The 24,694-nt window shown below is 35.0% G+C and overlaps 3 protein-coding genes across 4 annotated transcripts; 1 reads left to right on the plus strand and 2 right to left on the minus strand.

The window, feature by feature from the left end:
• Positions 1 to 3,476: 3,476 nt before the first annotated feature.
• Positions 3,477 to 9,236, minus strand: LOC120076275 (chromatin modification-related protein EAF7-like). The gene is made up of 4 exons (XM_039030043.1): positions 9,106 to 9,236; positions 4,274 to 4,508; positions 3,948 to 4,085; positions 3,477 to 3,737 (listed from the first exon to the last, which is right to left on the minus strand). The coding sequence occupies exons 1-4, from the start codon at positions 9,234 to 9,236 to the stop codon at positions 3,477 to 3,479; spliced, it is 765 nt and encodes a 254-aa protein (XP_038885971.1).
• On the plus strand, positions 9,013 to 15,294 carry LOC120076442. Its single transcript, XM_039030269.1, has 4 exons — positions 9,013 to 9,435; positions 9,540 to 9,738; positions 14,057 to 14,175; positions 14,389 to 15,294. The coding sequence occupies exons 1-4, from the start codon at positions 9,301 to 9,303 to the stop codon at positions 14,839 to 14,841; spliced, it is 906 nt and encodes a 301-aa protein (XP_038886197.1). The 5' UTR covers positions 9,013 to 9,300; the 3' UTR covers positions 14,842 to 15,294.
• Positions 15,295 to 18,909: 3,615 nt separating this feature from the next.
• LOC120075578 (probable LRR receptor-like serine/threonine-protein kinase IRK) lies at positions 18,910 to 22,951 on the minus strand. Of its 2 annotated transcripts, XM_039029107.1 has the most exons (3): positions 22,516 to 22,951; positions 20,980 to 22,418; positions 18,910 to 20,758 (listed from the first exon to the last, which is right to left on the minus strand). In XM_039029107.1, the coding sequence occupies exons 2-3, from the start codon at positions 22,416 to 22,418 to the stop codon at positions 19,309 to 19,311; spliced, it is 2,889 nt and encodes a 962-aa protein (XP_038885035.1). In that variant the 5' UTR covers positions 22,516 to 22,951; the 3' UTR covers positions 18,910 to 19,308. The 2 variants fall into 2 exon arrangements, with proteins under 2 accessions (XP_038885035.1, XP_038885034.1); XM_039029106.1 differs by having other exon boundaries at positions 20,980 to 22,951.
• Positions 22,952 to 24,694: the final 1,743 nt, after the last annotated feature.

A 24,694-nucleotide genomic window follows, 5' to 3' on the forward strand; every position in this document is an offset into this window, starting at 1 on the left:
GATAGTGAGACAGCCGATGTTTTTCACCAATTTGACAATTAGATTGTAGTTGTTGCTTGTTGTCATCAATTTAACCATTGGATAGTGAAACAATTTGTTATTGATGTTTGTCATAAATATATTAGAAACCTTGTTACTAATGTTTTGTTAGTGGAACAGACTTTGTTGTTGATATATTCATTCTTTAGTCAATATGATGCTTCACAACATGATGCTTTTATTTATGAAGCTTTCGTTTTCCTTTAGCCACAACAATTGAAAGAAATGATATCAAGCTATCTGTAATAGCTTTTGTCAGCAATTAATACAATGAATTCAAAAGCATCAAAACTTCTTTTGTTAAATAACTATACTAAAAGATAAGCATTTTTGCATGAAATCCATCAATGATAGATTCTATCGCTGATAGTAGATAAGCATTTTTACAGAAAATCCATCAATGATAGATTCTATCACTGATAGCATGTCCATTACTGATACCATACTATCAGTGATAAAAACTGTGCAGCTTGTGTTTAAAGTTTGATCAACACAACAACCCTATTGAAGAACACTGAATAACCTGTTGAGGAACCGACTTAGAGACTAGATGATCGCTTAACAAGTCCAAACGATCGTTTACAAAATTCTATACAGTCGCCTACCCAATGCTAGACAATCGCCTACCAAATGCTACATGATCGCTTAGCTCTGTTACACAACGCTGAGTAACAAAATGCTATACGATCGCCTACCAAATGCTACATGATCGCTGAGTAACAAAATACTATACGATCGCTTAAATTATCTACACGATCGCTGAGCTCCGCTACACAATCGATGAGTAACAAAATGCTATACGATCGCCTACCCAAATGCTATACGATCACCTACCAAATGCTACACGATCGCCGAGCTCAGCTAAACGATTGCTTAGCTCTGCTACACGATCGCTGAGTAACAAAATACTATACGATCGCTTAAATTATCTACACGATTGCTGAGCTCCGCTACACAATCACTGAGTAACAAAATGTTACACGATCGCCTACCCAAAGCTAGACGATTGATAACTTGTAGAAATTCAAGTTATTTATGTCACTTTATCTAGATATTGCGGCCAAAAGTTATGTGAATATGCGCTGATTGTATGAAAATTAGCTTAGAATTACAATAATTATAAATGATCGTAATTACACCCACTAACACCATAAAGATTGAAGACAAGCCGAATTTTACACTATTTTGTAGGAAACTAAGTCACTGTTTGCGCTTAGGCTCACGGGAGAAAGCTGATCAACGCATCTCTGTCACATTGCGCCCGTCAATCAACAATGAAGAGACGATTACCGCAATGACGGCGCAAAGCGACAGTCGATCTAGAGTTGACTTTCAACCGCATGCGATAATAAAAATAACACTGTATGCGAACTCACGATAGAAAGATACAGTTGAGCAACGCAAAAGCGAAGAATTGAGACACATGTACAACTAACGGTTGTGTAGAATTGACGATCTGATTGCATAACAGAAGGAATAATATCCCTTCATCTTCGGAATTACCATAACAATCAGTGGGGACCACAAGGCCAGAGTCAAAAACCTGTACCTATAAATACCCCATAGATTTCAGAGAAAACTTATACTACTTGATACGGGGCGAATTATTGCTAAAGTGTTGAGAGAAAAGGCTGAGTTGAATGCTTAATTGAAGAAATCTGGGAAGAAGACGAGACAAGGCCGAGAGGTGAGTGTCAGATCTATTCTGCCAAATACCCGATTTGAAGCTCTGTGTAAAGACCCCTACTACCGATTGAGCAAGCCTGAGAGAGAAACTCTTCCTATAATCAGATCCATCCAATCCGGCAAGCAAATCTCCATCGAATCGATACCAAGACATTGGCGCTTGTTTGTATCTGTTCTATTTCTTTCATCGTTGTATTTCACTTTCTCTTTATCTCTTCATTCACACACTATGTATCAAACGCTTAATAGATATATTAAATGTTTCGATAGCTTTCATATTCCATTCTCTGTCTATTTACGTTCACCCATTAATCACTTTCTCCATGATGTTTTCTTAATTCCCTGATAGTTAATATGAATTAAACAAGTACTTAAATTGTTGTTAAGATATAAAATGCGTTTAGCTAAGGCATGCTAGACGGCATCCTCACCTACGAGAGCGTAAGTGAATATGTTATTCTGATCTATCGAGAGAAGATTAAAAGAATGCGTTAACTAAAGCGAGTAGTACTTCCAGACATGGAAGGAACCTTGCATTCATTACGTTAGTCTCTGTCTCACCACAGATATATGGGAGCGCGACCAATCACTAAAAGGTGTACGCCAAGGGAAGAGCGGAACCGTATTTATAGCTTCAGTGCAATTGAGGACTTGCGTTGTTTATATTATTTATCTTTCTCTTTGTATTCTGTTCATAAGACTTGCTGCCGCATCCCATGTTCTTTGCATAACCTTCACAGCCAGCCTTGACCCCAGCATCGTGTATCAAGAAGCTTGTATCTTATATCATCTAGCTTAGGTTTATTGTATCTTATTTTCATTATCGCATCTTTATTGCTTTCATTTACTTTACCACAATCTTATATACTTGTACACAAAACATCCTTTTTAAATATTGAAAAACCTGGTTGCATATATCACGAACATACCACAATAACCTAAAACAGTCCATGTGTTCGACCTCGAATCACACCAAGAAACTTGTGGTGGAATTACACTTGGTTCCATCATAAGGAAACTTGTGACAACGCAAGGCATACTACGTAAGCATCCATAATTAATGCATATCTAGCAGTGGTATCGCATCATTTCACGCATAGCATAGAACATCATCAATCATAACTATCAGCATTTCCAAACAACAACGATCGCCTACCAAATGCTACACGATCGCTTAGCTCTACTACACAACGCTGAGTAACAAAATGCTATACAATCGCCTACCTAATGCTATATGATCGCCTACCAAATGCTACACAATCGTTGAGCTCGGCTACACGATCGCTTAGCTCTGCTACACCATCGCTAAGTAACAAAATACTATACGATCGCTTAAATTATCTACACGATCGCTGAGCTCGGGTACACGAACGCTGAGTAACAAAATGCTATACGATCGCCTACCAAATACTACACGATCGCTGAGCTCAGCTAAACGATCGCTTAGCTCTGCTACACAATCGCTAAGTAACAAAATACTATACAAAGTTGTAACTATATCAATCACATTTATACTATACGATCGCCTTTTTTTCCCTCCAACCAAACAGCCCCTAAAATAAATTGAAAATTGCAACTATATCAATCACATTTATGAAGGATTCATATTGATTCAATCTAACTATCATTAATCTTGTAAAATAACAATGTAATTTCCAAAATCATAACAATCACTGTATATTGTCAAAATAATTTCCAAACTATTGTCAAACAGAAGTCTATTGTCAATAAACAAGTCTATCTATTGTCAATCAAAGTTGTGATATTTTGAGATCAAAGCTTGGAGTGTCGTCATTCCACCTTGGAGAATGCCTTGTAGCTTTGCTTGAAGACACCTTGGTAGACACATTTGGAGAGACCTTCTTTTTGTCTTTCTTTTGCTTCTTTGCGTTCTCCAAAATTTTCTTAGTTGGTTTTGTTTGTCTTTTTGGTCTCTTGTTGTCATCCATATTTTCGATGACAACTTTTGGTCTATATTTTTTTGGACTCTTTTTAAGAGTCTTTTCAATGACCTGAAATCATGGAATCAAATATAACATGACATCTATCAATGTGCTATCAGTATCAGTCAAGTAAATAAAGCTTCCTATTATTTATACTATCACTGATAACAAATTATCAATGATAGTGTGTTATCACTGATAGTTGGTTATAAGTGATTTCAGATATCACTGATAGCATACCAATGTTATAATTAAGATCATCAATCAATCAATACTTACATTCATTTTCGTCATATCTTCTTTATCTTTTTCTTCTTGATCTTCCTCTTCATCTTCAGGATCATCTTGCAATTGTTCTTGTTGGTCATTCTCTTGATCATCTTGAGCCTTCTTGTCCTTAGCAGTGTCAACGTCAGCCTACATGCATATATCATTTTTGTTATTGTACTTCTTTACAGAAAAAGAAAATCACAAGTTTTACCTCTAGAATTTCCAAACTTGCATCTAAAAGCTCTAAACTAGATGATGGCGCTTTGTTCTTCTCAAGAGATTCTTGAGATTGTTTTTCACCACCTTCTACTTTTTATGAAGTTTATCACGATAACTTTTTTTATGTAGCCCAATATATCAAGAATCTCCTTGTGCTTTTCAATGATGTCCTTCTTAATATCTTCTTGTCCTCTTTTTAATTCTTCAATTGCTTCTTGTAATGATACAATTCTTCTCTCAATTGACATTTGTTTTCCTTTTTTTTCTTTTTCAATATCCATCTCCCTGGTTTCCAGCTCCGCAAAATAGGCATAACAGTTGGATTGCTGGAACAAATGAAGCAATAGTAAACTGAAAGTTTAATAAAGATATTAGTGATACAGCTAATTTATAGAAACAATCACTGATTTCAAGCTATCACGGATTGCTTCTATCTACAATAACATGCTATCAATGATAGAAGATATCATAATAGTTCCAAATGACTGATAGAAGCTATCACTGATAGTGGTATCTTCTATGTCATAAAAGCTGAAACATCAGTTATAATTTCTATCATTTGATAGCATGCTAATAAAGGAAATAACAGTGATAAAAGACTTACACCAGTGGCTTTGAAAATATTGTTGTTGATGTGTTGTCAATCATTAGGTTCTTGAGATTTCCATTGAGTAAGTCTAGGTCCATCACTTTTTATTCTTCGTGCAAATCCAATAGTGGGGTTAGATAATCTTGGTACAATTTCAAAAGCCCAATATACCAAAGCTAGTGGAAATCCTTGGAGGAACATGGAAGATGGCTTATTGATGACAGCCTTCTTAAAAAACTCTACAGTTAGTTCAAAGGAAACCCTGCCCTATGGATAAGATCTAAACTTTTCTTCGTCATCCAACATTTTTAGATGCTTCTAACTTACTTTGTTATGTCCTTGTGTAGGAATTAGGAAGCTTTCTAGAAAATACAAGTGTGCAAGTTTGACCTTTATATCAATGGGTATGTTGGCATCATAACCTAACAAATTAAAAGTAGGTTGGAGCTCTCTTCTTATAATTTTTGTATTTGTTTTGAAAAAGAAGTTCCTAATTGTGTTGTCCATTGATTCTTGTTCACTATAGAGACCATCTATAGGGTAATCATCACAAATTAAACCTGTTACTAAACAAAAATCCTTGAGGCCAATTTCTAAAATATGTCCATTTAAATTAAAAGCCAAGATATTTTGCTTGGTAGTTGTGCATTGCCTTCTAATAAGGTGTGATATGAGTCGGTTGGGCACCCTTTTCATTTTCATATCTAAGAAGTGCCCAAAAGGACCTTCTCTAAATAGTTGAAGTGATGGCTCATCTAATTTTCCTATGTTAGATAGGACTTCTAAACTTATGAAGAAGCTGACTTTTAATGAGTTTGTCCATTCACTTTCTGGAACAATTAATACATTTTCCTGTATATATAACAATAACATAAATGTAAGAAAAAAGTAACCACAAATCTATATAAATTTATAAAATATCATTAATGTTGATCCTTCCAATGTTTTTCTATTTCCTTTCTCCATTTATCCTAAAAACAAACAAACATGTAGAACCATTACATTCATATCATTGATAGTAATAATAGTGATAGATACTTTTCCTATGAATAAACAATCATCAAATCACAATACAGGGAACTAAATTAGCATCAATGATAGCATCAGTGATAGTTTGTTGATAGATAACTCCATCAACAAACTATCAATGAACTGTCAACATATTCCCTGAAGTATCAGTGATAACTTCTATCCTAAAAACAAACATGTGAAACCATTACATTCATATCATTTATAGCAATAATAGTGATAGATACTTTTCTTATGAATAAACAATCATCAAATCACAGTACAGGCAACTAAATTAGCATCAATGATAGCATCAATGATAGTTTATTGATAGATAAATCCATCAACAAACTATCAATGAACTGTCAATAGATTCCCTGAAGCATCAGTGATAACTTCTATCCTAAAAACAAACATGTGGAACCATTACATTTATATCATTGATAGCAATAATAGTGATAGATACTTTTCCTATGAATAAATAATCATCAAATCATAATATAGGAAACTAAATTAGCATCAATTATAGCATTAGTGATAGTTTGTTGATAGATAACTCCATCAACAAACTATCAATGAACTGTCAACATATTCCTTGAAGCATCAGTGATAACTTCTATCCTAAAAACAAACATGTGGAACCATTACATTGATAGCAATAATAGTGATAGATACTTTTCCTATGAATAAACAATCATCAAATCACAGTACAGGGAACTAAATTAGCATCAATGCTAGCATCAGTGATAGTTTGTTGATAGATAACTGAAACATCAGTTAAACAACAATAAACAATCAGTGAAGCATCAGTGATAACTTTTATCACTAATAAATAACTAAATTAGCATAATATTCACTGAAACATCAGCAAATCACAACGAAACACAGTACTAATCTTAACATAATTAGCAATCAAACACAGTCAACAATAAACTATCAATATATTCCTCGAAAAACCAACAAATCACAATCAACATTACAAATAATCTTCACATAATCAACATTTTGATGACTATTAGTCTATGATGACTACACTGTGACCAAAATGCATAATAAAACACTGAATGAAACACCTAAAAAAGATGGAGAATGCATGTAGCCTAATTTGAAGTAACTATTTATCTTCTTATATAAACTATCAATGGAAGAAGAACGAAGCCTACGTTTTCAAATTCTTGCTATCAGTGATGAAAAGATGAACAAAGGAAAAAGAAGAAACTAAGAAACTAAGAAGAACAGCGTACCTTTTGAAGTTTGGAGTGAAATCGATGGGGAAGAAGACAGAACTATCGGAGCGGAAGAAGACGGCACTGTCGAAATGAAAAGGTTGAAATCGGAAGAAGACGGCACTGTCGGAGCTCGAAATAAGGGTTGGAAGTGTTTTTTGCGTTTTTCAAAAGAAGATTAAGGGTCGAAATGAGGTGGCCAAACGGTTTTATAGGGGCCATGTCCATTTTAATCTTTTTCCTTTTTCTGGGCCTAAATCTTTAATATAAAAAAATCTATATTTGCAAATGCTTTTATCTTACTAAATAAACTCTAATATTTATTATAAAATAAATATTCATGCAACTCCCCCAATATGTTATTATTCTGGTATGCAGAATTTGCTTCAACATTTTTCTCTTTTTTCCTTCAGGGATGCTTGATAGAGATCAACTAAGTGTTTTGACGTACGACAAGTACATTAACTAATGCTCAGGCATTCCGCATCGAAAGTATTTATTTTTAATACTTTTTGAACTCTTATCATATGGAGCTTTTCCTTTGTAATCATCATTTTGTATGATTTTTTTAAAAAAAAAATTGAATAATTAAAATGACTACCGTGAAAATAATAATTATTTCTTCCTTTGTCACGGTCACGACCTCTACCACGACCACGATTATTAACATTCACAACATTCACTTCAGGGAATGGTGTTGTCCCAGTTGGTCGAGATTCATGATTTTTCATCAATAACTTGTTATTTTGTTCGACCACGAGAAGATATGAAATTAGTTCAGAATATTGTTTAAAACCTTTCTCTCAATATTGCTATTGCAAGAGCATATTTGAGACATGAAATGTAGAAAATGTCTTCTCCAACATATCAGCATCAGTAATTTTCTCTCCGCATATCAACAGTTTCAAACTGATTTTAAATAATGCGAAATTGTAATTACTTACTGATTTAAAATATTGTAGTCTTAAATGCATCCATTAATAACGAGCTTTAGGAAGAATAACTATTTTTTTATTATCATACATCTCTTTCCAAATTTTTCACAAGATATAGGGATCTTTTATTGTAAGATACTCCATTTTCAATCCCTCGTGGAGATGATGACGAAGGAAAATCATAGCTTTTGTTTTGTCTTGATTGGATGTCGTATTTCCTTATTTAACTATTTTTGCAAGGTTCATAACATCCAGATGGATTTCAGCCTCGAGCACCCATGATAAATAATTATTGCTATTAATGTCAAGAACTGTGAATTCTAATTTCGTAATGTTTGTCATGATAACACTATCACAAATTGTATTCCTCTTAGGAACTTAATAGATATTAAATATACAAAATAATATAAAATTTATTAATTATAAAGAGAGAAACTCATCTACCTTTAGAACCTACCTTCGGTGGAAGAAATGACAAGAGTTCATGCTGATAACATGTTGTGAATTTGAGGGGCATAGTGGCACATAACAAGAACAGGAATACCTTCGGTGGGAGAAATGACAAGAGTTCGTGCTGATAATATGTTGTGAATTTGAGGGGCATAATGGCACACAACGAGAACACGGATATAGAGAAAGTATAATATAATAATAATATATAATAAAATAAATAAATATAAAATAATATATAAAATAAATAAATAACAAAATATAAAGTATGGGAATTTTTCAAAATTCTCCACTTTTTCCAAAATTCATGGGTTTTGCCCAATGTATGTGTGTCTTCCAAAATTCACCAAATGTCACTAGCAATTTGACGATGATTATATGGATACTAATAATGTGTAATGTTGAGACATATGAACAACACTTAAAAAATGAGTGCATGACACATAATCAATAGACACTAAGCATAGGCATCTATTATCCTTATATTTTTAATACTAATAGTATATATAACATAAAATAGTATATATTTTTAATACTAATAGTATATATAACATTAACTAAGTACCTATGGTTTGACAATTGATTTTTTTTTTCGATTGAAAGGATGGAGGAAGGAATATAATTTATTGGTTTTTTTTTTCTCTTTCTTGATAAATAATTAAAAAAGACGGAGCCTGATCGGACTTCGTCGTCTCTCCGGACGTAACGAGGACGAAGGAAAGAGACAATTAACCGCCGACCTTGTTCCGGTGGCCCCGCCTGCATTTCTCTCTCTCTCGTTGACTTTGACTTTTCCATTGACAACGTCTTCTTCCATGTATTTTCCCTCTTTCAACTCAAAACCTTCACCAATGTGGCGTTTCTCCGCCATCTCGATTTCATCGCCCTTCTGCTAGATTCGCCAGTTGTAGAAAGACGGCAGATTTTTTCCGGCGATGAATCGTGATTTGGCCCTCGTATTCATCTTCTTCCTTTTCATTCTCCTCTCTCCTGGATCCGATGCTTCTTCTTTCCCTTACCGTATTTGGAATCTTCATCGCCGTTTCGCGCTTTCGAAGGATCCTCCTCAGGTTTGTTTGCTTCGGATTCTTGAGTCCCTTTTTCTTGATTTCTGATGCAACTTTTGGATTGCGGTTGACTTTGAAATTTGTATTTCGCCTTTTCGCTTTTTTAGAGTGTAGCTCCAGCTCCTGGTCCTAGCTCTGTTATCAATGGTAAATTGAGTAGGGGCGCCCCAAAAAGTTCTCCAACTCCTGTAATTCCGCCGTTTCCAAGTTCAACTGATGGTTTTACTACAGAGAAATGTGACTCGTCATCTAAGACTTGCCACGACCTTAAGAATATGACTGCTTGCCTTCTGTTAGCAGAACAAGGTAATTGTGTGTTTTCTTCCCTTTTGGTTTTTTTCATCCGATGTTTTCTTCTGCGAATAATTTAAGCTTGTGTTTTGCGAGGATTGTACCTCTTTTTAGTATAGAAATAAACGCTCTTCCCATGATGCTCTCTGCATATTGGTTACTGAAGTTGGTTTTTCTTTGGGAATTTCTACTTGCGATATATCTTTTTGTTGTCTTTCCCAAACGGTTAAATGCATCTCCATCGACCAACTTACTATGTAATTATTTTGCTGATAATAGTGCCCCTTTGTAGAACCTGTTAGGCTGTTACTCTTAGTAAGCCTGCCAATTAAGTCAGCTTTGGTTAGAACAAGAAGCTGGGGGATGTGGGGAATTATTTTCGAACTTTCAGTCAACACTGAATTTGTGCATAAAGTTCACCAAATGAAATGATTGAACCAGAGCACTAAAACCATTATTTAGTTTCTAGACGCTGCTATCAATGCACAGTAAGTTGATTCAATAGAGGCTGTTATTTGTGGAGAATCTGCTGGTTGGAATTAGTCAATCACTCGATTCCATGCAACAATCCTTTCACTTACTGGATGTATGCAAATCCCCCTTACAAACGAACAACTGTGGTGGCAGAGGATGGGACGGCCACCTTCTCTTCCCCTATGCAAACTGAATAGAGGGTGGCCACAAGTTGCCTATCGATGATATGTCTCCATGATAATCCAATCAAACTGCAATGTGATGGATCCCAAATATTCCAATCCTCAGGACGAGATATGGTGAATAACCCTCTCTCCCCAAAAAAATCATGCCAGAACTAAAAGCCCTGAGCAACCAAAGTTTCCAATTGAAAGATAATTTATCTATTCTACACTTCTATAAGCCAAGCATGGGAAACTTCTTGGACTGAACAAAGAATGTCTATGTACGTGGGATTATTCATGTGTGGGAATGTTAGAGGAACATATGGTAAAGCTAGCACCTAGCAATGTGTAGGTAGAAAACCAAAATTACTTGGTGGGACGACTGTATGGCAACTGTAGAAGAATTTTTTTTAGAGAAGGTAACTGTAGAAGAATTTTAAAACTATCGATTCATTATTGGGACTCTCATCCCATCAGTTGATGAGGAAAAAAATTTCACTTGCCTATCATGAATAGCTACTATAGGAAGCATATCGTGATACTTAGCAGGATGTCTGTAATGTAGACAAATACGTTGAAGAGTTTTGTCAGCTTAATACCTGTAACAACCTTGCTGATTCACAGTTCCAACAAGCTGCTTAAGAACATTGAGTGTGAACAGTATTGTTGGATGCTTAACAGAGGCCTTGCAACTTGAAAAATTGACAGATAATTAAGTAGAGGGAGTTGTTGTCACATTGTTCTAGGAGGGTGCAAATTGAAGTTACTGAACAGTGAACATAGGAAAGCAAACGCATTCAGACCTAACTACTGATAATAATGGAATAGGCCGGTCTAATTCTCTATGTAATATTAGACCTAGAGGATAAAACCAAACCGGTGTAAAACATGGATTCACAGAGTAGTAGATAAGTTGCTATCCGGATTCACAATAGGCATTCAGGTCTGAGCACAAGGATACTTTTGAAGGTCCTTAGCAAGACTACTAGTGGCCTTGACATGGCACTGGATGCCTATCGTGATAATTGACTTGGACAAAGAAGTAGGGGGAGAAGTGACTTGTTCAAAGAATGATGCTGACAAAGACTTGATATATGGTAAATAGTCAGGTCCGCATTATCTTCATTGTATTGGAACCAACAAATTTTCATTACAAAATCACTTTTGATTTGTACATGGTTATTTGGATCAAAAGAGGTGGGAAATTTTCCTTGAGGGAACTCTATCGTCCAATTGTCAATTAAGAATGTTTATAAAGGCCTAAGTGATATAAATTGTGAATCGATACGAATATTTGCCTCATTCTATTAGGTTGTCAAGGGAGGGAGATTATAAGTGAGTTCATTGGTTGGAGTGATAATAATAATGTTTTAGGTTCCCACCTTTGAAACTCTCTTCAAATATCAATATAACACACATAAACATCACTAGAAAAGAACACCACCATTCTATTGAGAAATTCCAGCAAGAGTTCAAGTTTCTTAACACCACATTACAGCAAAACAGAAATACTAAGTTGAAGCAACGAAAATAACTCCCAGCTATTTGAGAGAGTTGGTTTCTTTCCTTTCAGGTGACAATTCTCTCCAAAGTTCCTCAATGGCCTATGACTTCTTTTGCCTACAGAAACCCACAGAATGTCCTTTTCCATACCATGCACAATCCTTCTGTAAGGTATCTCCCTTACTAAGGTGCTTTTATTCGAAGAAAACAAAAGAAGCCCTAAGGCAATTACAGCACCCTCCAGCCTGTTATAGAAGACTGTTAATCCTCCCCTTCTCACTCTCAAGAATTCGCTAAAAACCAACCTACCCTCTAACATTCTCTCTGCCTCTCGTATATACTCCCTACCCCATCAGAAACATAACAGCTTGTGGTCCCCACATGGCTACCCTCCTTGCCTCACGTAGCAGTGCCCTCATCTGGGGGCCAATTCCTTTCTTACCCCTCCTCTGATATTGAAATATGATTGGTGGCCTAACACCTTCCTACCCACTAACTAACTATCTTTTCTGAATTTTCATTCTTACCCCTCCTATGTTAGCATGGTAGGTTTGCACGAGAGCTTACATAATGTTATTGAATGCAAAATTTGAAACAATCAACAACATCCCTCGGTCCCGATTAATCAATGTCATAGTCATGTTGTGCAAAGGACTTCTGAAATTTTGAATATCTGCTTAGAATAGTGGTTAAAAACTTCAAACTTGAAAGAAAGGATTGGAAGTTGGCAGGGTAAAAGAAAGCCTTGGTTGGAAGGAAATATTGGAATGTCATTAGTTTATAGCAAATAAGAAATGGGTTCCATAGTTGCAAGACATGAAAAAGCTCATTGGCTTGGTTCGAGGTTTAGTGCTTCCAAGCCTTCCTCTCTTCAGAATCGGTCCTAGCAAGTATGCACTTCATAGGCAAGTGCAAGAGCAAGAGTTTGAATATAGATGTTGTTATTGGTCTTAAGGGTATCACTGGTTCGGTTCTTCATGAAATTTTATGAAGGGCAATGCTGAACTAACCATACTGGCATGAAAGATGTTTAAAGCTAAGTTGTAATTCCAACTAAACAGACCAAAATTCAACTGAATGAAATTGACTCAACTTTTCTATTTTAAAATTGGACTATAACTAGCCTTATTGGCATCTAATCAAACCGAGTGTTCTTTCAGTTTTCCAATTTCAGTTGGTTGTTGATTTGGTCATGGGCTTTGACCTATCTATTTGGCCTAGCTAGAACTTCGGGCAGTGCCAATCTTTTCACCGCAAGGAGAATGGTATCTGGTATTTGTATGTGGTAGCTGAGCAACAGACAAGATTGCAACATAATGTAGCTTTTTAATAACGAGGATCGAGATATGCACATAAGGATGACCCTACTCCAAATTACAATTACAGCATTTGGGGATGTTAGGATTTTATTGTTAGTTTATTTGTGTTCCCCAGCATTATTTGCTCCAATGTTAAGGTGCCTAAGGAAGAATCTGTTGCTTCTGTTTTGCCTTAAGTTTACTTCATCAAATATCAGCAAGCCTATCGATGAATTGATACCTCGTGTGGTATTGAATGCTGCTCAGAGAGAGCCTACAATCAACTGTTGTATGCTCTAGGTTTGGCATTCAACGAGAGGGAAACTTGTATAACGCAGAAGTAATTTAGCAATTGACAGGCTTTCTTCCAAATATAAGCTTTGTGATCGAACATCAATCTGGGACTATTAAATTGGAAATGAAATCTTATTGCTAACTTTGAAAGGATGCATCATTGCGCTTGATTTATTTGGAGACTACTGTATGCGCATGAGTCACGGCGATGATTTCTTAATCATTTGGATAATCAGCAGCTTGATAATGACAAGGGGGGCGTCGTTCAAAATAACCGTGTCTACCAAGAACTTTGCTCAGGAACAGTTCATTAATGACCTAGATTTTTGTGATTCCTACATTTCTTTGTGACTGATAAGAATATTAAACTTGATTTCAGCAAGATTTTTCTGGTCTATTTTGTGAGATGTGCAATCTGTCAAAAATCAACAAAGCTGCAAAACATGGGCCTTCTCATAACTCTGTCTATTCCTTTAGCCCTTTTCAACATGTCCATGTCATACCTGTCTTTCAAACATTGCGAAGATGACTGTTTTTAGAAACTTTAATCTATGTTAAGCTTCAAGAGGCCAGTATTGCTAAAATATTGTTTTCTCACAGCGGTGATGGAACAATATCTTCTGATCCAAAATGATGGAGAGACTTCTTTGAAAGTGAATGTTATAGTTTCCGATGCTAAATACAAGGAGATACAAGTTCCTGAACATCATGCCAAAAAGGTACTCGTTGATCTTTGCTGGATCTTCCCGAGAATAGTTAACTTCTTTATTTAGGTCGGATGACAGTCAGAAATTTTCTGCCCAAGGCAAAACAAATGTTTCTGAGATCGTCTCTTCGGTTTTAATTTTAAATTGTGAAGATTTAAATCTATAGGTTTTCAAATTCTAAAGAGCGTAACTTGAGATTCATTTGTGCTCCATATTCTATTTCAGGTTAATATTTCAGACTTTCCAGGGAATTCAATGATTATATTAGATGCAGGAAATGGGAAGTGTATAGTTCACGTAGGATTACTAACAAAAAGTGGCAGCATTTTTAAGCAGATCTCTTCCTATGTAACCCATCTAAACATCGTATCCGGATCCTATCTACTATTTTCAATTGTTTTGATCATTGGAGGTGTCTGGGCATGCTGCAAAATGAGAACCAAGGAACGGCATGCCGATGGAATCCCATATCAAGAGCTTGAATTGGCAGAGCATGACTCTTCTCCAACCAATGACTTGGAAGCAGCAGAAGGTTGGGATCAAGGCTGGGACGACGACTGGGACGAGTCGAAGCCTGCAAATAAATCCCATTCTGACATGAAAGCAAATGGATCATCAAATGGTATTAACTCTAGAACTTCAGATAGAAATGGATGGGAAAATGATTGGGACAATTGAAGCAACAAACAGCTCAAAAGTTCTGCATACTCCTCGATGTTGAAAGATCAGTAAACTTAGTGAACATAGAAAATTTGTAGGATGAGAATTCTGCTTCCCCCACCATATCATGTGGTAAAAAGTTGTGAGCTCATTTTTTTACTGTTGAATTACAAGAGAGCAAATGTATGCTTATCACAATAGGTAGATTTTTGGTTCAATTACACCTAGGTTGATTTTTTTTTCCCATTGACAAACAATAGATCTCAGTTTTTCCTGTTAGTAAAGCTGGAAATTGGAAATTGGAAAGTGCAATAATGTTGGTTTTTAGTAAAGTGCATCGCAATGATAAGGCTATTTTGGTTTGTAATGTTAAGTGGTAGCGTGCTTACATAGATCAAGAGGGTATCATTTTGGTTGGCCTCTCAATAAAGTGTAAACCAAAAGAGAAAAGGTTTATTTTTGAAGTGCGCAGTTTATTTTTGTTCCCCACTTTCTCATCATTCACTCCAAGTTTGTTCTGCCATCAAAATTTATTCAATCCCTCAAATATTCTTCACAATGCAGCTTTGGACTTAGAGCTGTAAATATTTCAATTCATATTTGAACTATGCAGCTATCTTGCCTTTAATTGTTATATATATATATATATGTTCCGACAACATGTGGAGTGGGACATCGAAGCTCAAACTTTGAAATTGATAGTATAGAATCATGTCAGTTGAGCTATGTTCATGTTGGCTAATTGTTATAATTTCAATAGTCCTACCCACTTACAAAATCATAATTCTCATCATTTATCTTTTACAATTAATATAGAATTTATTCTTTCTATTAATTATTGTGATTTATTTTTGTGATCCATTTCTTTGACATCTCATAAATAGTAATTGTATGAGGAATTTTTCAAAATCAATTAATGGATGAGTGCTATACTATACTTGTTCTCTTAGATAGGCACTTTTTATAGTGATGGAGACCAATTACAATATAAAATTAAAAGTTTAAGGATCTATTAGACGCTTTTAATTAAGACTCGTTAAACATAAAATTGAAAATTTTGAATTTTAGTAGATATTTTTTTTAATTCTGTTAAAATTCAATAATTCATTTACTTAAATTCAACAATTTTTTAATAATACTAAAGTTTATATTATTCTTAACTTCTATGATAGAAAAAATTGATAATCAAGCATAGATCAACAGTAGTTGATAGATATACCTTTTCTAAAGATCGGATGTTCAAATTATCATACTCTATCTTTGATTAAAAAAATGAAAAAAAAATGAAAAAGACCTTTATGTTGAAAAAGAAAGGATAAGACCCATGTGCCAAAGGGGAAGTTAGTTAATGCATTAAAATGTGTAAGTTTTGCTTGACCTATAAATCATAATACTTAATTATTTAGTTGCATGTCTTAGTTTACTTTTTTGGACAGCTCATTGATCCTGTAGCCTCTGCACATGGCCTTCATTAGTCTTAATGTATTCTTCAAATTAAATTAACAAACAAAATCTTAATTTACAATTCTAATCTCTTCCTTCTATGACTTTATAATTTATTATTATTATTATTATTTATTATTCTAGTTCTCATCATTTTTCTTTTTTAGTTCATCAATTTGACCACAAACATTGACCATTCAATTCAATAATCGAGAAAATCGTGTGTATATTAAGATAGTATCTATTAATTCCTCTAGATTAAGAAATTAAGTCATATAGTATAATGCTAACGATAATTAAACTACGACAGAAAAGACTAGAACAAGTGTAGCTCAATTGTCACTCGATATGTGTTAGCGACTATGATGGTTCAATTCTCCATCCCTATTGTACTAAAAAGAAAGAAAGAAAAAATATATTTTTAAATATATATATATTATTGCATTGGGAGGTGATTGTTAATATACTTTCCCATTCACTTTTTAAAAAAAGGTAAATTGAATAGAACTAGTTTATTAATAAAAGGAGGCAATTGGAAGCTGATTTAAGATGATTCGTTGTTCCCCTCTTCTTGATATTTTAAAAGTGAAATGAGTCTTGCTTTGGAATTGGGACATCAAAAAGCAAAAAATAAGGAAGAATTTTTAAAGATAATGGCAGCCTTTTCCCTCCCTCAAACCCCCCTCAAAAAAAAAACAAATAAATAAAATAAAATAAAATAATAAAAAATAAAAAACAAAAGGGAGAGGGACAAATATCAATTTATACCTCTAAATTTTGGATGTTGTATCAATTTTAAACCATAAATTAATAATTGTATCAATTTAAATTATGAACTTTGGGGATTATACCAATTTAAATCTCAAACTAATAATTGTATCAACTTAGACTCTCTATTATGTTTTATTTAGATACACTTACGAATGTTATTTAAATTGATATATTTATGAAAGTTCAAGATTTAAATTAATATAATTATAGTTTGGGATTTAAATTGATACGAATCCAAAAGTTTAGGGTTTAAATAGATACAACCCCTTAAGTTTAAGGGATGAATTGATACAATCATTAGTTTAGGATTTAGAATGATATATATCTCAAAGTTTAAGGTATAAATTGATAGTTAGAAAAAAAGAAAAAAGAAAAAAGGAAAGAAAAGAAAAGCATTAGTAGCATTATTGAAATCAAAACTTTGAGATTATGGGTCAGACACAATGACATAATGGAAAAACTTTTTAAAAAAATATATATATTATTATTTTCCAAAAGATAAAAAAAGAAGAACATTAATAATAGGATAGAGATATTGTTTTTCATGTGTGGTATATAGTATTGGAACTTTTTCACTGGCAATAGGTTTCTCTATTTTTTTAAAAAAAAATTAAAAATTGTGGTTTTTGTGCACTTTGGGTTATTCTATTGAGTACTGAGCACTTTTGGTCCCAAGTGGGTGCTACGAATTATGACATTTCTTACATTTTCATCACACTTTTTGACTTGTTACATCTTACTTTTACTTTCTCTTCTTCTTCCTATTCTTCTCTCTCTCACATGATCTTTATGAAAAACAAAAGGCTTCACCTTGTTCATATGATCACTTAGAAGAAATTTAAATTTTGAATTATGTTTAAATTTAGACTATAATACCATTAATACTTTTTAACAAAATATTGGTGTGAAGTGCCTATAATCTAATTGAGCACTAATTATATTATGACACCTCAACCAAAATTTATTTAATACATTTTATTATGAACAAATGTCCTATCTTACAAACAAAACCTGTAGTAAGGAAGATCTTCTCTTATGTTTCTTATATGATTTTCTTGTATTTGTCTTCTTATACTTCATTTAATTAATAAGGGTATCACACTAATACTTTAATATTAGGTATCAAACATAGATGCATTAAAAGTTAGTGAGACCTTCTATTTGATATTTACTAATGTGGACAATGAGTTATTTCCCTAATTTATTTTGTTTGATGTTTTTTTTATTGGTTGTTTATTTTATTTTTAGATTTAAATATTATTTTAGTCCTTTTACTTTTGGTTTTAGTTCATTTTGGTCCTCATACTTTCAAAATGTTCATTTTGGTTCCTATACTTTTAACTATCGTTTATTTTAGTCTCTATATTTTCAAAATGTTCATTTTGATTCTTGTACTTTCAAAAAAGTAATCGATTTGGTCTCTTCATTCTCGTTTTTACTTCGTTTTTAAGGGATCAAAATGATCACTTTTTGAAAGTTGAAGAACCAAAATGAAACAAAGTTGAAGATCCAATGAGCAAAACAAACATTTTGAAAGTACGAGAACTAAAATAAACCAAAATTGAAAGTAAATGAACCAAAATGAATACTTAAAAGTACAAAGACCAAAATGAACCAAAGCCAAAAATTCATAATTTAAAGTCGTATTTAAACCTTTATTTTATTTTTGGTTGGTGGGTGGGTGGGGGGAAGGCAAAACAGAATGTTTGTAAAAGCTTTTACTCTGCATTCTTCTGTTAAGTCCTTCCATGAAAGGTAAGAATGTTGGAGAAAGATGTGATGTTTAATCTAATGCATTTTCCTCGCTCAAAAAGTGCCAAAACTTCCAAATTAACCAAATCTAGATTAGTTGTTTCTTGTTCAGAAAGAAAATACTAACAAAATGTAGATATGTCTGAGGTTTATACCATCTATCAACTTTCAAAAGAGATATTACATTTCTATTCTATCTTCACAAGCTGATGCTCTATCAAGATCTTGAAATGAATAGACAAATATGAAAGATAAGTGAAAGGTTAAAGATTTTCGATCAAGGATCCGGAATGGAACCCGGTGAAGAGGAATCCGGAAAACTCAAACATACACAAGAAAACTACTTAATACAACAGGAATTAACAAAGCTACAATAAAAGCAAAAAAAGAAACAGAAAACTCTCAACATTTTTTATGTTTTCATTTACCTTAGATTGATCGAACAAACCGGATTCTTCTTCGCCGAATGACCTGTGTTGAATCCCCTTGAGAGATTTGTAATAAGAAACCAAACTGGATTTAACCCAATTCTTCTTGGCCTTCTGATGGACATCTGATAAGTTCTAATATATTAACAACCTCTGCCATATCAGGTCGGTTTGATGGCACCTGAGAAGTGCATATCAAGCCTAGTTTCACTACTGGTATGGCCTCCTCTGATGGAAAATTCCTCTGAAGCCTCCCATCAATGCATTCCTCCACCCGACCTTCTTCCAGCGCCCGTCGAACCATGTCGCACAGTACCACCACGTCGTCTTCCATGTACTCTACAGGTCTCTTCCCAGTTACTACCTCAAGAACCAGAACTCCAAATCCATACACATCACATTTCTCTGTTATCTTAACTGTTTTGCAGGCAAACTCGGGTGCCATGTATCCGAGTGCGCTCTGTATCTTGCTGCTCAATACATACCGATCAAGCATTGGTAACAATCTTGCTAGGCCAAAATCTCCAACTTTAGGTTCGCCTGAACTATCAATCAGAACATTGTTTGATTTTATATTGTAGTGGATGATGTTCATTTGGTGTAAATGTGCCAAGCTTTTCGCAGTTCCGAGGATTATGTTGAACCTTTCATTCCATGAGAGGATGTTTCCTCCCAATCCTTCATGAAGCTGTTTATACAAACTCCCTCCAGAAACAAATTCATATATGAGGAGCTGTAGAGATGGAGTCCAGTAATAACCTTCTAGAGCCACAAGATTTTGGTGCCTAACCTTCCCCAACTTCTTAACCTCCCTTTCAAACTCTTCTTGAGATTTGACAAGACTTGAAACAGTGAGCTTTTTTATTGCAACCGGATGCCCGTCACGAAGAACAGTTTGGTAAACCGCTCCAAATCCACCACGGCCAAGCTCGCAATCCTTGTTAAGGAGGGCATGTGCACCGGTACTGAAGTCGGGTTCTCCCGAGAACATGACCAGCTTGCCAGAATTAGCATCAGTAGTTGGGGAGTGGCTGAAGTCGTCCCCTCCCGAAAACGTGATGGCTGCTTCAGGACAGTTTGCAGACGACCGAACATGGAGGTTAATGACGGTGATTGCGACTACACCGACGAGGATAACAGCAGCTGCACCGATGGCAATGAGTGCAGAAATGCTGAGGATGATTCTTTTGTGACCAAGAGTTGTAGGTAATGAAGGAGAACCAGAGTCGGAAGATGAGTTGGGGTTGAGAACAATAGGCTTTGGAAGGACACCGGGGCAAGACTTCTTAACAATAGAACCACAAAGAGAAGGATTTCCAGCCACAGAGGAAGGGGAGATTGTATTGAAAAAGCCACCTGCAGGTAGTTCACCTTGCAGATTGTTGTGAGAAATGTTAAACAAAAGAAGGTTAGGAAGATTGGCCAACTGTTTTGGCAATGCACCACTGAGATTGTTTGTTGACAAGTCCACGATTTGAAGATTGATCAGTTGAGACAATTCTGCTGGTATGGAGCCAGTTAATCTGTTTTCCGATATGTCCCTGCAAAATTCAAGCAGTATCTAAGAGCGAAATCGATAATGTAAACTGGGGAGAGACCTCAGACTCTCTCACATTGTACCTCTTGACAATCAAATTCTCTTACGAAAAATATACACAAAAGCATCATATTTTAGTTGTTGTCATGATAAGAAGCAAAGTTTAATCCAACAAAATGGAACAAAACCCATATGAAATGAAACATCAAAGCAAAAACCACTTACAAAGTTACAAGTGAAGAACAGTTCCCAAATTCTGGAACTTCACCCTCCAGCAAGTTCTTTTCCAGTCTCAATTCTTTCAACGATACGACTTCGCCAAGTGTTTCGGGAATGCTTCCGTTCAACTGGTTCTCACTCAAGTCAAGAAAAACCAAGGCCTTCAGGCTTCCAATACTCTCTGGAATAGCCCCAACAAATGAGTTCTTACACAGGTTCAACACCTGCAAGCTATTTAATATCCCAATATCTGGTGAAATTTCACCAGAAAGTGCATTGTGAGACAAATCCAAAACTTGAAGGTTAACAAGAGCTTTTCCCACAGTTGTAGAAAGAGAGCTTCTTTTCATATCAGAAGGCAATACATTTTGCGAACTGAGCTTCAGAATCCAGGCTGGAAGAACCCCGGTGAGAGAACCGCGACCAAGATCCATGGCTGAAAGGTTTTGAGAAGGAACTATGGATTCTGCCAAGCTACCAGTTAAACCATTTTGAGAAAAATTCAAAACCTTCAGTTTTTGAAGATTCCCAAATGAACTTGGAACCGGACCAGAAAATCTATTCCCTGAAAGATCCAAGATTTCAAGGCCTTCCATTCCACCAATCCATTCAGGAACCTTCCCTTCAAACAAGTTTCTTCTTAAATTAAGAGTACTGCATAAACTAAGCTTCTGCATTGTCACCGGAACGTCGCCAGAGAAAGAATTCTCACTGAGATCAACAGACCTCAAGAGCAAACAACTCCCAATCCCATCTGGGATCTGTCCAGAAAACCGATTCTTCCCCAAATTAATAGCTCGCAAATTATTCATACCCTTCACCTCCTGTGGAATTTCACCTTCCAACGCATTATCAGACAAATCCAAAGATCGAAGCCCAGTCAAGGACCAAATCCCAGAAGGCAATGAACCTGAAAACTGATTAGAAGATAAATTAACAGCAGCAAGACTGAAACAAGAGCCCAAGCTTTCCGGGATTTTCCCTGAAAATTTGTTCTTAGCCAAAGAGATTACTCTCAACGACCCACATTGCCGGAAGAAATCATCCGGAATCATCCCATGAAATGCATTGCCGCTTAAATCAAGCACTCGAAGATTTTCAAAGCGAGCATTATTAGGACTTAAATTTCCAGTTAGATTATTGTTCGAAAGAGAGAGTTTACGAAGAAACTGCAACTGAAGAAGACCACGGCCAAGCCTGCCATTGAGAGCGAAGCCATCAAGATTAAGCTCAACAACTCTATTGGATCTGGGGTTGCATTTTAAACCAACCCAATTACATGGGTTATCATCATCTTCATTCCACGAAGCGAGTTTCCCTTTAGGATCTTCAATGTCAGCCTTAAACACAATCAGCCCCAAAACGTCGTCGTTCAGAGGTGGGTTCAGAGATCTCACCAACACTGGAACTACAACGAACAAGACGAACAACCCAACCCTTTTCATCTTAAAAAAAAAAAAAAAAAAAAAAAAACCAGAATTATACGCTACTAAACACAATTTCAAATAAACCCCAAAGCCATGCCAAAACTTTAAACCTTACCCAGTACCAACCAGCACCCAAAAATCAATCTCCCCAACTACAATACCTCAAAATCTTCCATACCCAGAAAGAAAAATGTCAAAAAGAAACGACAAATTTGCTTCGAACGGCTAGATTTGGGATTTTCGTCCACAAGAAGAATCACATCAACAGAAAAAGCAAATGACGGAACGACAAGAAATGGAAAAACCCAGTGAAGAAATATAAGAAGAAAACCCCTTTAAAACACAGAGAGCTTCAAAATCTTTCGCTCATTGAAGCCAAGGGATTGAAGCAACGCAACCCACAAAAAAAAAAAAAACAACTAACAACCTCAAAACTGAAATTGAAATTCCTTCAGCTAAACTTCTAACATTTTCCTACACTAACACTCCCTTTCTCTCTCCTCTCTTTCTTTTTTCTCTCTCTAGTTCGCTCTGTAATCCATTTGTGAAAGAGAAAATTAATGGAAGTTTTTATTCTTTTATCAACGGGAAAAAGCGGAGTGGGGCGCAGAGACAGAGGGAGACGAGGTCCCAATCAATTCAGATTGTGAACACGTGGCACCGCCAGAGTGGTAAGGCCTCCGATGTGGCAAACACGTAGTCTTTTTCAGCCAAAATGGCTTTTTTACATTGTGGTACACGTGGCACATTTTCGTTAGTTGAATGGCGAACTATACAAACGCCCTTATCTTTTCCACATAATTACCGGTTTTGCCACTCTACTTGTGCTCTCAACTTTTCAACGGCGAGACTGACCGTTGGCCCTCACAGATTGCTAACGATAAACTAACTTAAATTTAATTCCTAAATTGTCTTGTGATTATTAGATTTAAGTATTTAATTAACCTACTCTTAACCTTGATTGGAAGGATTAAATTCAAATACTTTATAAAAGAATATCTATGTACTATTATGATTTGGTGGATATGATTTCATTTTCAAGTTAGTTATAATTATTAGTGGGGCAATTGAGGACCAGTGGCAATTTAAGTAAAATTAACAAATTTGGAGGGGGAAAAGGAGATGGGTGTGTAAAGTTAGTTGATATGAAAATAAAGCAAAGGAAAAAAAAAGGCCATAAAAGCAGGTGGGTGGGAATAGTGGGCGGTGGGAGGGGTAAAATGGTATTTTGCAAATAAGTGCAATAAAAGCAAAGTGGAAGGAGAAAGTAGAGTGGGGTGGCGGTGAAGACTGAAGATGTGATTTTTATGTAGAATTTGTTGAGTTTTCATGTAGAATTTGTAGTTTGTGAAATCTAGTAAGTGTGGATCTTAGTTGAAGTTATTATGATATTTGATAATTTAAATCAAGAGATTGGTGAAAATCATTGGTTGAAGATAAGTAAATTTGAATGTTAAATGTTGTTGAACTACATAAATGAGTTTGATGCATATTTCAACTGTAAATTTGTTGATTTAAATAAACAGATTACTGATGTGATGTCTGTGATCACATTGTCTCTCGTGCTTAAGTTGAATTTTCAAAGAAAATAATAGTAAGTTTTAGGATTTTTTTTTTTTAGAACGTGGAAGAAGTTAACTTCAAGAGGTCACAATAATATATTTATACAAGGGTTGACTTAGGATCTTATTTTCCTCACATGTCCAAAGAAACTAAATAAAGTTATTTTAAGGACTTCTTAGGTTAGAGGCATGTGATCAAATGCACACCTCTTCAAGAGACCTTAGCCATTCTAGTCCCTAGCCAAATTGGACTTGTAAGCCTTTGCCGTAATTTTCTTCTTTCTCAAGAGTCGGGATCATGGATTATATTTCGAGACCTGAATAATAGTTGTTTTGGGGTGTGCTTGATATTGAGCTTGTTTTACCTTTATTTTATTCTAGCTTTCCTTCCCATTATAGCTAAACTCAACTTTATAAGCCAACAATGGATTTTTAGAGGTCATTAGTTCACAAGATAAAATTAAGTCTAAATTTGTGTAGTATGAAGCTAAGAAGTTTGAGTTTGCGTAACAACCACTATGAGTTCCATGTATATTTGCAATTTAATCAATAAATTTATTACGATTTAGAAAATATTAGAGAATGATTCGTTATCTTAAAAACAATCCTCTATTTTAACCTTAAATTAGAAATTTTCCAAACCATCAAAACATAGTAACAAAATTATCCACCCCCAACCAAAAAAAAACATCTCAAAAACTACAAAAGAAAAATGCTTATAACTAACTATAA

Source organism: Benincasa hispida, chromosome 4 (assembly GCF_009727055.1).
Source record: "Benincasa hispida cultivar B227 chromosome 4, ASM972705v1, whole genome shotgun sequence".
Lineage (NCBI taxonomy): Eukaryota > Viridiplantae > Streptophyta > Magnoliopsida > Cucurbitales > Cucurbitaceae > Benincasa > Benincasa hispida.

Bases quoted from the DNA above. Each gene is read 5' to 3' on its own strand.
- LOC120076275 (XM_039030043.1), bottom strand. From the start codon at position 9,236: ATGGCGGAGAAACGCCACATTGGTGAAGGTTTTGAGTTGAAAGAGGGA. The intron at 4,509-9,105 runs GTCGGCGGTTAA...TTAAACTTTCAG, and splicing joins GGCGGGGCCACCGGAACAAG to TTTACTATTGCTTCATTTGT. The intron at 4,086-4,273 runs GTTATCGTGATA...ATATGCATGTAG, and splicing joins TATTGGGCTACATAAAAAAA to GCTGACGTTGACACTGCTAA.
- LOC120076442 (XM_039030269.1), top strand. From the start codon at position 9,301: ATGAATCGTGATTTGGCCCTCGTATTCATCTTCTTCCTTTTCATTCTC. The intron at 9,436-9,539 runs GTTTGTTTGCTT...TCGCTTTTTTAG, and splicing joins TTTCGAAGGATCCTCCTCAG to AGTGTAGCTCCAGCTCCTGG. The intron at 14,176-14,388 runs GTACTCGTTGAT...ATTCTATTTCAG, and splicing joins CTGAACATCATGCCAAAAAG to GTTAATATTTCAGACTTTCC.
- LOC120075578 (XM_039029107.1), bottom strand. From the start codon at position 22,418: ATGAAAAGGGTTGGGTTGTTCGTCTTGTTCGTTGTAGTTCCAGTGTTG. The intron at 20,759-20,979 runs GTAAGTGGTTTT...TGAATTTTGCAG, and splicing joins TGTTCTTCACTTGTAACTTT to GGACATATCGGAAAACAGAT.